Source organism: Malaya genurostris, chromosome 2 (assembly GCF_030247185.1).
Source record: "Malaya genurostris strain Urasoe2022 chromosome 2, Malgen_1.1, whole genome shotgun sequence".
Classification (NCBI taxonomy): Eukaryota; Metazoa; Arthropoda; class Insecta; order Diptera; family Culicidae; genus Malaya; species Malaya genurostris.
The window spans coordinates 55,285,031-55,298,342 of record NC_080571.1 but is presented as its reverse complement, the minus strand read 5'-3'; the positions used below and the strand labels follow the sequence as shown (position 1 = coordinate 55,298,342).

The window sequence follows — 13,312 nt, the reverse complement described above, 5'->3', positions numbered from 1 at the left end:
AACAGCATAATTCTTTATCCAATTAATCAGGAATATGATAAGCAAATTATGATTAAATATTTAGCTGTAAAATTAAACTCACGCTTACCTACCAACAATAGGTTATCAGATATCGAATTCAGCTTCTGAATACTGGATCTGGATTGAGGAGCTGAGTTTTGGAGTGGATTCTGGAACTGAATTATTAGGCTGAGTTCAAAACCTGATTTCTGAACATAATTTCAGGTCATTATTTAATTTCATAACTCGGTTTCAGATTTAGTTCTAGAAATACAGGTTCACTAATACTTGGGAACTGAATTCTAATTCTGGATTGTGGAACTATATTTTTGAAAAAGATTTCTTGACTAGGATTTCCAGAATCCAGTTTCAGAAATAAATTAATAAATTCAGTTTCAGAATCCATTTCCAGTATTCAGAACTTGCATGTAGGAACTAAACTCCGAAATTGGATTCTGGAACTAGAAATTTGAAGCTGAATTCAGTTATCTGATTCAGGTTCGGAATTGAAGTTCAGAATTCAGTTATAAAATTAACTAACCTGCATTCTAAATATGAGTTCAGTTTCAGAAACCTAGAATTAAATTCATGAACCGAATTGTTGACCTGAATTCCGATCCTACATTTTGTAACTGAATTCAGAACATGTCCCAGATTCCTATTTTAGATCTTGAATTCAGTTTCAGTTCCTGAATCCTGGTCCGGAATTTAGGTTGTGGTGTAGATAAATAAATTATGACGAAAAGTACTCAACATTTGTAAATATCGTTGCTTTATTTTCAGACTACGACAACGGGAACTATTCCAACACCTCGCGACCCTTCTCCTACCAACCGAACTCCAACAACCAACGAAGTTTATCCCAAAACGGTAACAACAATACAAACAATAATAACAACAACAACGGCAGCGGCGAGGACGTATGGTTACGTCACAGTGAACTGAGGTCATCAGGTAAGAACTTTCACGGGTTTGTCTTCCCTAAAACTGCTTAACACCCCCGTAAATCTTTCTGTGTTCGTCCTTGTACCCTAAATGTTTCTAATTTTTTACGTACCGCCACGTGATCGTCCATTGTTCCGTCTCATTTTATGTGTGTTTGTGTTTGTACGAAATCTCAAACCACCGCGCCATCATCAGATATTCCTCCACCACCATTACCGGTTACATCGCCGCCGTTTAGTACGTTCTCTCCGCTGAAGCCGCCATCCGGTTATCAGCATCACCATCACCATCAACAACAGCAACAACAACAACATCAGAAACTGCTGCAGGACCAATTTCTCCGACGGGAACGGGAACAGGCCAACAATTATGGGCCCAATAGCAATAGCAGCAGTTATTTGAAGATGAACAGTTCCGTCAACAACAACAACAATAATGTGTCGCGAACCACGTGGCACCAGCATCTACCGGCTGCCATGGGTCCCCCGGTGGGATCGAACGGTGGTTTGGAATATCCACAGATGAACAATGGAAACAATACCTTCGGCAACAACATTAACCTGGACGGATACACTTCCGGTTAGATTTTCGATCCTTCTTTCCGGCAGTCTTGGCTCGCTTCTTTTGTAAAGGGGTTCTTCGCCTTCGAGTGGGTGATGGGTCCTAAAAAAAGCTGTTTTTCATGTACTCACAAGCATTCATATTTTGTTGGTGGGGGAGTTTTGTGTAGGACTCTTCATTCGAACAAACTTTAACCGCATTTTCGAACACATCTACTAATTGAGTGCATCTTGTTTTCTATTAGACATTCGTAAATCGTAAAACTTTTCTAGTTGAACATATCAAAGTAGCAAACTACTAGACTAATATGAACGGCAATATGATGAGTGTTCATTCCGGATTTACCAAACATTTCCTTACCGACTAAACCAATCGCGCTGCATTCACTGAGTGATGGCACAAATTTCACACAACCTTCGTGACCATTCCAGGTTGGGGTCAATCTCGGCACGATGCAACGCGACCGGCTTCGTTACCGGTCGGCAGCCCGATCGTCCCACCACCACCACCACCACCGGGAGGCAGCGGATCAACTGACATTTCCGGGCTGATTATGGGCCGTTCACACACGGGCCAATCGGCCGAAAGTTCCAGCGAAAGTGAGGCAAGCTTCATCAAAGGCGGTGGCAGCAAAGATGGAAACGGTAAGGATAAGAAGGGCAGCGGCAGCAGCGGAGTGTTCAGAATTTTCTCCAAGAAAAAGTCCAAGAATCAGAACTGAGGCAGCTCATGAGAACCGTAATTGGTAATTGAATACCAATTCGTTGGTATTAGTAGATTTTTACGCCGGAAGTAATTGTTTGTAAAGTATTCCTTTAACATTTTGTATGATTTTTACTTATGATGAACCGAAGGAACCGAATCAACTGCAATTAGTTTAAAGACACTTGTTCTTGAACGCCCCATTTGTTTGTTTTATAGTTTAAGCACAGAACGTTATTTTATTACACGCATTATCATTAAATCAACCATTAGGTACCGCTTAGGGTCAGCAAAACTAAAATACTTCGGCTTTTACATACGACGGTTTTCTTTCTAGGATCAGTTGATTAAATGCGAATAGCTAGGAATCTTATTTATACACGGAAAAGTTCAATACAGAATTTTAGCAGTTATGTAATATATTGAAAAAAAAAACAATATCCGGTTCACTAATGAAGCCAATCTTTATACATCATCTTGAAACAAGCAAACAAAAAAAAATGCCTAATACGTTTTGTCAGGAAGGCAGTGAACCTGCGCTTAGCTTATACATATATTTACTATCATAGTATCATAATTTTTGTTATCATATAAATAGATTTTAGTTATGTAAGTACAGTACAGTTTAATAAATATTGGAATATTCTAAATGTTTTATTTTCGTTCGTTTGTTTGTGTTCCGCCTTATAATTGCACCAGTCTTCAAAATGTGACATGTGCACGGTGCTCACAAAAGCTTCAACACTCACTTGAACACCGCGGCTTTTGAACGCTGAATCGTACTAAATTTTGTACACAAACAAGTTTGAACATTGTGTTTTAAACTTGTGTGCAAACCTAATTACAAATATCCCGTTTAAACCTTAATGTACCCTTTGATGCGAACCGTTGAGTAGTGAGTTTAAGCTTCGCTGTTACCAAAACTATGTCTACTCGAATATCAGAACATATTATTCGAATGAAATTAGATATGTACATAAAAAAGGAACGTGCACAGAAAAAAAATGAAATTTCCACGACATGTAAATCAAAAGTCATATGAAACAGACATCAGTTGCATCGAAATTTTGATTGAAAGCTATCACCACAGAGAACAAACACCCAAGCTAGTGCAAACTTTTTTAAAAAAGTTGTGTAGAGTGTACAAGTAAAAATCCATTAAATGTCACCATTGCGCACGACTTTGCACGCATATATTTCACCATCATATGAAAGCTCGAACGCAAGGTGATTGCTTTTTAAAACAGTCGTTGAATTTGTTACACAAATTGAAATTTCTACTAGGATATCTGTTCTCTGTGCTATCATCAATGTAAAACTGAATTGGAATGGATTATTTTTTGAGTAAATAAAATTTGGAAAAAAGAAATAAATTTACAAAATATTTTAATCAATAAAATAAACCCTATTTTAATTCACGGTGTAATTAAAGAGTAATTCCAGAAATGCTTAGCAGATCATCAGACTCGACCTTCTCCGATTTGGATGAAACTTTGCACATGGCTTCAGTATGGCAAACCATAAGTTTTGAACCGATGGAGGGGTCCATCCGACTCACGACTGATTTTTAAAAAGGGCGTATGTATTTTTGCATTAACAAAAATTGCCTTTTTCAAATCGTTGTTACTCGGAAATCGTTAATTGTACAAAAAAGGCGTTTAGGAAGAAGTTGTAGGGAAACGATTTTTTTTCTCAATATTTACAAAATAATCCGAAAAACATAAATAAAAAAATCAGTGTTTTGATTTTTTTTTGATAATTTTTATTTTAAAGCTGTTACACTCAAATAAAAATTCACGTTCGATTCACTTGAAAAATCACGTAAACTGGTTTCAAATGTCAAATTGAATATTTTACGTGACAAAAATGAATGTTATACAAGGGGAGGACGCTTAGGACAATGTGCCAATCACACATTAACACAATGCGTTGGCGCATTTATCAATATTGGCACCTTCGTTTTTATACAGTTGTACAGTTGCGGCACACAAAGAGCTAAGTTTTGACAAGTAACTGTTTCATGAGGAACAGTGTGGCACATTCAGACTCACAGTATATCACGTGTTTTTTTAGAGGCACAATATAGTTTGTGTTAAGCGACTCTCCCCTTGATGTTATACGAACATCCTCTAAAATGAATAGAGTCATCACATTAGGTTTACGTGAATTGACCAAACTTCAAACAATCTACGTGAATTTCCAGTGTGAAAAACTCGATTTTGAAAATGGCGAACAGTGGCCCTCAAAGTGTGAGTAGTGTAAATATTTGCGAGAAATGTTATTTAATTACAATTTTTTACTACATCGATCGGTTCATTCCAGTATGAAAGTTTCCATGTGTTCGATTGGATCGAGTGCCTGCGTGAGTCCGGAAGTGTGCCCGCTCCTGCCGAATGCTTCAAACAGGCCGTTGGTCCACCGAAAAACGAGTTCAAAATCGGTATGAAGCTAGAGACACTGGACCCATGTAATGGGATCTCAACCTGAATCGGTAGTGTTGTGGGAGTTCTCGGATCTCGACTTCGGCTTCAGTTGGATGGCAGTGACAACATAACGATTTCTGGAGGCTTGTCGATTCGAGATCCCACGACGTTATTAGTTGCTTTTTATTTTTTATTTAAAATTCTATGCTGATTTGCTAAAATAAATGGTTTGTTTTGCATGTCATCTTTCATTCTTTAGATTTATATAAAAATCTGAAATCTCTTTTTTGACTTCAACCAATATATAAAATAGTGATTCTATGGTATCTAAATTTGATATGAACTGATAGATAAATTTTACCTATGAAACACGTAATTTTTACTGGATTATGCATTAAACAGCTTTTAAATGCCAGTCCATTAAAACCTACGTGAAAAGTAGGGTGGAAAATATTCACATAACTTTTCACGTAACTATAACATGATTATTATTTTGAGTGTATTAAAACCTACAGATTGATGGCTATCCTATCATTGCCTTTTGAAAAATGAAGAAGTTACAGCTAAAACAGTTTACGGGTGCATGTAAATGGTCAAGTTCGTCTCGTTGTAATTCGGAAACCGTTAATCGTACAAAAATGGCGTCCAGGAAGAAGTTGAAGGGAATCAATACACTCAAATAAAAATTCACGTTCGATTCACTTGAAAAATCACGTAAACTGGTTTCAAATGTCAAATTGAATATTTCATAGAATTCATTCACATTGAATGAATGTTATACGAACATCCCCTAAAATGAATAGTGTCATCACATAAGGTTTACGTGAATTGACCAAACGTCAAACAATCTACGTGAATTTCCAGTGTGAAAAATTCGATTTTGAAAATGGCGAACAGGGCTAAAGTGTAAGTAGTGTAAATATTTGCGAAAAATGTTAATTAGTTCCAGTTTTTGACTACATCGTCCGAACCATTCCAGTATAAAAGTTTCCATGTGTTTAACTGGACCGAGTGCCTGCGTGAGTCCGGAAGTTTGCCCGTTCCTGCCGAAACAGGCCGTTGGTCCACCGAAAAACGAGTTCAAAATCGGTATGAAGCTAGAGATACTGGAAACATGGACTTTTACCTGCATCGGTTGTGTTGTGGGAGTTCTCGGATCTCGACTGCGGCTTCGGTTGGATGGCAGTGACAACAAAAACGATTTTTGGAGGCTTGTCGATTTGAGATACCACGACGTTATTAGTTTCGTTTTAAGCTATTGAAATTATATGCTAATTTTCTGAAATAAATGTTTTATTTTTCATGGTATTTTTAATTTCATAGATTTATATAAACATCTGAAATCTCCCGTTTGACTTCAACCAATATATAAAATAGTAATTCTCTGGTATCTAAATTTGATATAGTGGTTTTCAGCTTGACATAGAATGCGACGGAATCGTCGCAGGATTGCGAAATAATGAGCGTCAGAACCACTGATGCCAGGTTTGCGGATTGATATGTAAATTTGAAATTTCGTTTGTTAGCAGACTTTGCAATTAAGCCGACTTTTTTGCACATTTTCGAAATTTTTATAAACAATCATCCATTTTAATGACTTTTGCTATTACTGTAGGGTTTTCGTTTGGTTTTTTCGTCATACTTCTAAACATTGAGGTCGCATAGGACCATTTCTAATACGCAGACGCCTAAAATTTCACCTGGCATCGCTGCCAGAAAATTGGACAGTTTTTTTAACCCCTTCGCTGTCTGTTGTATTGAAATTAACTAGCATTAGAGGCAAAAGAAAAATTAATCGGCTGTTGGATTGAGGCCAATTGCATTTTCAACTGGTAAAATTCCTTAGCGACAATTGTTACTTCATCGAAAGCATCAACAAATGTATATCTGTCAAAGACGACCAACCTTTTAGAGTAGACAAATAGCACAATCGATTAAAGCACGAGGTTTTGAAAACCAAGGCGTCGATTAATACAAAATATAAATGAAAAGGGTACATACTAAGCACAAAATAATAATTACGTACGATTCAGACGATCCGTCTTCTTTTGTCACAGTCAATCTCCGTCACTGGCACCGTCAACATTAATTACATGTATTCTTATGGAGCCATTCACACGTAACGTCACCGTCACGGAACGTCTTGACGGACGGAGCGTGTGAACGTTCCGGTAAAGAAAGTATTAAACTAATTTTGACGGAAGCTGACGTTTCGGTGACGGTGACGGAAGGAGGCGGATCGTCTGAATCGTACATTATGTCAAATAAATAGCACACGCTTAAAAAATCCGTGCAAGTTAAAGCCATAATCATACGCATTATCAATATGAATTAATTATGACTGCAGTTTTCTTAATAATTAGTTGTTGTAACGGTCAATTTAAAAAATATTTTTTTCTGGCTTGTGGTCTCGAAGGGGTTGAATAGATGCGAATGACAGTTTCGCTATCTTTGCGGCATTTTGTCGCTATCTTATCGCATCGCAATCTTTTCTAGCCGACAGTGAAAATCACTATGAACTGATAGGTAAATGGGATATGAACAATACATTACTTTCTACCTATGAAACACGTAACTTTTACTGGATTATGCATTAAACAGCTTTTAAATGCCAGTCCATTAAAATCTACGTGAAAAGTAGGGTGGAAAATATTCACATAACTTTTCGCGTAACTATAACATGATTATTATTTTGAGTGTAGGACACTCAAATAAAATATACACTGAAAAAAATTCTCAATAAATTCAAAATGAACCAAAAAAATTTAATTAAAAAAAATCAGGGTTTCGATTTTTTTTTGATTATTTTTATTTTAAAGCTCTTTTTAAAACCTACAGATTAATGGCTATCCCATCCGTGCCTTTTGAAAAATGAAAAAATTACAGCGAAAACAATCTACTGATATATTCGAAATTTCAAGTTCTCGTTAAAAGATAATCATTTAAACAGTAGAACTAACGTAACTCTGTCAAAACGAATAAACACACGTAGAAGGTGTGCCAGTTGACTACCTACTGTTTACAACCAACGTACGTACCGGTGAACTGCTTACCTAAATTCTATCTGTTTCACATATAAATAGCTATGCATCGTAGAACAGATATCAGTTTATAACAAATCTCTTTCGAAACAGTTACAATACTACAATATGGTTTTCTCAGTGTTGTAAACCTTTTCCTGGTTTTGTCTGTTCCGGAAAATTTTTCCAATTAACAGAAACCATAATTGGAAAATTAGAAGCTCAAAAGTGCAAGGTTAAATTGAATACCACGTTAAGCATTTGTGATCGCTGTCGTAGGCGGGCTTATAAGGAAAGTAATACGATCGTAATGTAATAATTGTAGATATAGCTAGCAAATAAACAATTCATGGAAGTTGTGTTATAATTAAATATCCAAGTATCCCAAGAACAGCTACTTTTAGAAGAAAGGATATCATGAACAAATTTATTGACTTTAACCTGTAGAGTAATATTCTACTGTTTAAATGATTATCTTTCAACGAGATCTTGAAATTTCGAATATATCTGTAAATTGTTTTCGCTGTAATTTCTTCATTTTTCAAAAGGCACGGATAGGATAGCCATCAATCTGTAGGTTTTAATAACAGCTTTAAAATAAAAATTATCAAAAAAAATCGAAACCCTGATTTTTTTTAATTAAATTTTTTTGGTTCACTTTGAAATTATTGAGAAAAAATATTCTCACATGTATTACTATGGGATCCTTCAATATACCATTCCTTGATTCATGAGACAACCAAATTTGTTCGGGCAACAATAGAGTGGTCCATCTTTTATGTCGATAAGTAAACGCTGAATTACTTCCACATTTCACTTTGTTAATTTCTTTCGATTATTGTGATGTGATTATAATAATTTTATTGGATTTCACAGTTCTGTTTGGAAGTCGAAAGTTTCGGGTATCGTTTTATGCAGAGAGTAACGTTTATTTAGAATGGTGCATTAAATTTGGTTCAATACAGTTTCTAAATTAAATGGTACTTGGTCGCGCACTCTGATTCTATATTACACTAGTTTCTGTTTGAAAATATGTTGATCCGAAAAAAAAAACCTAACCTAACCCAATTTCACGCATTTCTAGAATTTTCCATTTACACTGAAAAAGTAGTAGTAATTACTTTGAAATCGATTTTCTTCTACTCCGAGTTTACTTCTATTGCTATATTTGTAATATTGTAATATTGAATAAACGAAAAAAATGTAGCAAATAGCGCCCCTTACACGATCATTAAAAGTGTCGTTACTAAAAAGTAATGTCGTTTTTTATGAACGTGCAAGGATAAGTAATGCTGAATTCTCCATACAAATTTGGAATGTCAAAACTTTAGTTGTCATTAAAAATGACAATAATAATTCCCGTGTAAGGGCCGATTTACACGAGAATTTTTAATATCATTTTTAATGATCACTAAGTAATGATATTCCAAATATGCATCGAGAACTCGTCATTACTGCACCTTACACGTTCATTAAAATGACATTATTTCTTTAGTAATTTAGTAATTGCCGCCCCCATCGTTGGTTTAGTGAGCGAAAAGAAAGCCTAACTCCATCCGGAAAGATGACTTGGACGACTAAAAAAAAACAGGTCCCAAGGATTGGTTTGCCGCCCCCTAAAAACTTTGCGCCCGGGTTCAGTGCACCCTTCGCCAATCAAATCCTATTTAAAAATTATTGTATCAGTTTTTGATTGGTCGACAAATTGTTGGTTTATCTCTAAAAGGCATGCAAATTTTACCACTTTCCTTTTATATTGTGATTTTCAGCGTGGCATAGAATGCGACGGAATCGCCGCAGAAGTAGACGATTTACAATTTTTTCATAGTAGTTTATTATATCATGTTTCGAGTGAAGCACGTGGTTTTGAAGACAAAAACGTCGATGAATACAAACTATCATTTTATAATTATTCTGGTTATAAAAACGATTGTCTTTTAACGGTCAATTTATATATATACTTTTCTGGTTTGTGGTTTCGAAATGGTTGAATCGATACGAATAACAGTTTTGCTATTTTTGCGGCATTTTGTCGCATCGCAATCTTTGTTAACCACCAATGAAAATTACTATATCTACTGAATGAAACAACATAAAAAGAGTTTTGCCCTTGTTCTATTGGTTTACTTTTATGCTTCCTGTGTCGAATATGAATAAGTTATTGAGCATTTTTCGTGAAATTGGCTGGTTTCAACGAATAAGACAAATCTGCGGGAAATTTTATTTACCCCTATTCAGTATTTCGATCGAATCGGATGTTTTCAAACGAATGTACAAATTTGCATTCTGTAATTCGATGGAGTGATGCTTTTGTATGAAAAACTCGAACTCGATCGAGCTACAGAATGCAAAATTTCGTATTCGATCGATTCAATCCGATTCGAACGAAATACAGAATCGGGGTGATTGTCTCATTTACTACTGTCTGTTGTATTCAAACGCCCAACGAAACGATGAACACAGATTCCGTACGAGACCAATACTGAACGATACTGAGTTACGTTTGGTGCAGTTAATACTGGCATATTATAGAAAACACATAACTGTAGGAACTAATCATGCTGTTTGTTAGGAATTGAACAGAAAACACTCGATATATAGACAAAAAATATATTTTACATTTTCTAACATTCCTCGTCATCGGTACAGTATTCTTTCCACCGCGGATCGTTTGGGTCCTCCATATCACAGTCGAGCCAGCCTTTTCGCTCCAGATACGGCGTACACTGTTCCGGGATGGACAAGAACTTGCGAACTTTTTGTCGCATTTGACGCCACGTGTCCTGGTAATAGTTTCTCCTGTCCCGAGCCATAGCCTTGTAGTTAAAACCGTGGGCATCGATGAATTCCGTGATAGTTTGAACCTGCCCTTTTGGCAGCCGAAAACGACTCTCCACGTACTCGTTTGCTTCTTTTTCCAGTTGATGGCGAACATGTATTTTGGAGAGTTTGCGCTTGGACTGTTTGGTTTTGGGTTTCTCCGATTTTACGATGTCTTCCTCAAGAAATCCGTTGACGTACTTGGCTACCTGCAGCCGTTCGCGTTTTGCGTTCGGCACCGGAATGGCTTTGTTAACATCGAACGCCAAACCCATCTGACGAATGTTGCTAGTCAGTTTTTGTCGACGATCCAGTGCTTGATTGATTTCCTGACTGCGGATGGAAAGAGGATAGAAACAGAATAAATGTTTATCGTTGAATTGCTGAAGTGTTTACCATTTGATGACACCGGTGCTGTTCAGCTTTTTATTTAGGCGTTTACGATTTCTATTATAATTGTACTTTTGATTTTTTTTAGTTCTTCGCAATCTTCGCACCATTTTGAACACTAAGTGCTAAGTTTAGTTTAGTAGAGTTTAAGGATTTCAATATATTTTTCGACAAAACGAACTACCAACAACGTTGCACGTGTTATTGAATATACCAAATCGTAAACAATCAAAACTTGGCAGCAGTGTGGCCAGTATGTTCTCGTTGAAATTGATCAATTGCTGAACGCGTTGAAAAATTCATTTTTTTTTAAAATTATAACACGATTAGTTGCATATGAAACAGAAAAAAACACCTATGATTAAATATACATTATGATTAGCATTTACCTATATTTCCTCTTCAAAGTGTATCTTGACAAACGGTATGTTTGGCATTATCATGAAATGCCATGACCCATCAAATTTTTGAAACTATTTGCATCGGTGTTGCTTTCCGAGAAGGTACACACTTAAAAAAATATCTACAAAAAAATATTTGCTGCTTGAGGGGAATGCCACAACAGCAGTACAGCCGGAATTCGCTAGTTGGAATATTTCCCATTCCATCTAGCGAATCGTGTTCGCTTATCGGAATGACTGACAGCTGATTGATATTTTCAGGGGGGACACAGATTATTTGTTTGCTTTCTGCAAGTTAGCTGGTTCACAATTCGGAAAATAAATTTATCTCGAAGTATGCACAATAAGTATTTCTTTTCGTTCTTTGAAACTGAGGATTGAGTAAAATTGCACTTCAATTTATTGCGTACATCAAGGGGCAAATAACTCTAAACTTTGTCTGAACTCAAACAAGTTTTACCGGGAGTAAAAAAGTTTAGCAGGGATCTCGCTGGATTAGAATGGGATTAGAGAAGTTTAGCCGAGATCTGGAAATGCATTATTTTGACATAAGAAGCTGTAAACGTGGGAGCAGAGATGCCTGATATTTTCATAGAAAATCTGTATTGCTTTGTATAAAAAATCTGTATTTATCTGTATTCACTAAAGGAAGGAAATTTCGGAAAAAAATGATGTTTAAAGATGTTATTCCATTAGATTATTGTTATAGAATGGCAGATGCAAGGAGCATTCTTTTATATCGTAAGTCCTTGCCGCACTGACAAGAACATTCAAGGACGAAATTTAATTGTTTTTGGTATCAACCACAATTGAATTGTAAATCCATATACTTTTTTCGTTTGAAAATGATGACTTGGAATTCAAACGCCTTATTACGCAACGTCAAATCAGATCATACAACTTTTCAGTCTGACAATAAAGTTTCATGACGCTGCACGAAAAAATTTTCATTTTAATATGGGCAATCAAACACGCTCAGACGGAAAAGTTTCATTATTTCTTTCTTACTTTTTGTGGTATCTGTATAAATCTGTATTTAATTTGAGAAATCTGTATAAATCTGTATAAATGGCATCTCTGCGTGGGAGCTCGAATGACAGATACACTTCAAACAAGATTAGGCAAAACTAGGTTGGCTTAGTTTTAAATTACCCAAACTTATCTAGACTAGTTGGGATTAAATGAGATTAGAGAAAATTATTTTGGAATGACATGAGTTTATTAGTATGAGATTGTCTAGAGTTTAGAGTGATTTGCCCCTTGGCGTACATTATTCTAACCTAGGAAATGGATCAACCACAAGGAAGCAAGCCGACTAAGTGCAAACATACCACAAAAAAATTGGACGTAATCCGCGATGTTGAAAGCAGTGAGTTGGCACGGAAGCAGATCGCAAAAATATACGGAATTGGAAGTCCTATACGCCCACTGAACAGAAACAACTCATACATACAAACAAAAAAAAGTCAGCTATAGAAAACATGGAGTAAAGGAACGACGAACTCTGAAGGAACAGAGTTTTCCGTTAATGGAAGAAACATTGTTTTTGTGCCATCTGCAACAAAGGCATGGAAATATAGTTATTCCGTGCAGAAAATCAAAGGCAGATTTCCGTTTGAAACTTTGCAGTAAAACGGATGCTAATATCTTCAACAAAACATCAAATTTATTTCCCTGCGCAGCAAATTGATTGAAAATGAATGAAAGAAACGCAATATGTGATCCTTTTGAAAGTCATATACACTATGTATATGTTACAACAATAAAGTTAATTTGAAATACTAGCTGTTTTTTTTCCTTATAATAGTCGCTAATCGGATTTGTTGACCCCTTTATCGCAATGACGTTCAAACGTCAATATACTTTTGATAATAGATTTTGACAGACACTCAGGCAAAAAATATATGCAATTTCATAATGATATCGTATGCTTTTTAGCCACAAGAATATCGTATACGAATCATAAGACCGCCACGAAAATTGGAACTAAAATAAAAAGCCTTATGATATTTATACGAAATTTTTAGGTACATTGTGCGAAATTTCTTTA

The 13,312-nt window shown here is 35.9% G+C and overlaps 2 protein-coding genes across 14 annotated transcripts in view; one reads left to right on the top strand and one right to left on the bottom strand.

The window, feature by feature from the left end:
• Window positions 1-2,858, top strand: part of LOC131427270 (spectrin beta chain, non-erythrocytic 5) — a 335,003-nt gene extending 332,145 nt beyond the window's left edge. For 12 of the 13 annotated variants that reach the window (XM_058590298.1, XM_058590299.1, XM_058590300.1 and 9 more), the window contains 3 exons: window positions 784-954; window positions 1,141-1,524; window positions 1,938-2,858. In XM_058590298.1, coding sequence (XP_058446281.1) covers window positions 784-954; window positions 1,141-1,524; window positions 1,938-2,227 — 845 coding nt within the window. In that variant the 3' untranslated portion in view covers window positions 2,228-2,858. The remainder of the gene's footprint in view (window positions 1-783; window positions 955-1,140; window positions 1,525-1,937) is intronic. The other variant, XM_058590306.1, reaches the window with a different exon arrangement.
• A 7,389-nt stretch (window positions 2,859-10,247) lies between these two features.
• Window positions 10,248-11,072, bottom strand: LOC131429746 (nucleolar protein 16). The gene is made up of 2 exons (XM_058594076.1): window positions 10,868-11,072; window positions 10,248-10,804 (listed from the first exon to the last, which is right to left on the bottom strand). The coding sequence occupies exons 1-2, from the start codon at window positions 10,969-10,971 to the stop codon at window positions 10,276-10,278; spliced, it is 633 nt and encodes a 210-aa protein (XP_058450059.1). The 5' UTR covers window positions 10,972-11,072; the 3' UTR covers window positions 10,248-10,275.
• Between the last annotated feature and the right edge of the window lie 2,240 nt (window positions 11,073-13,312).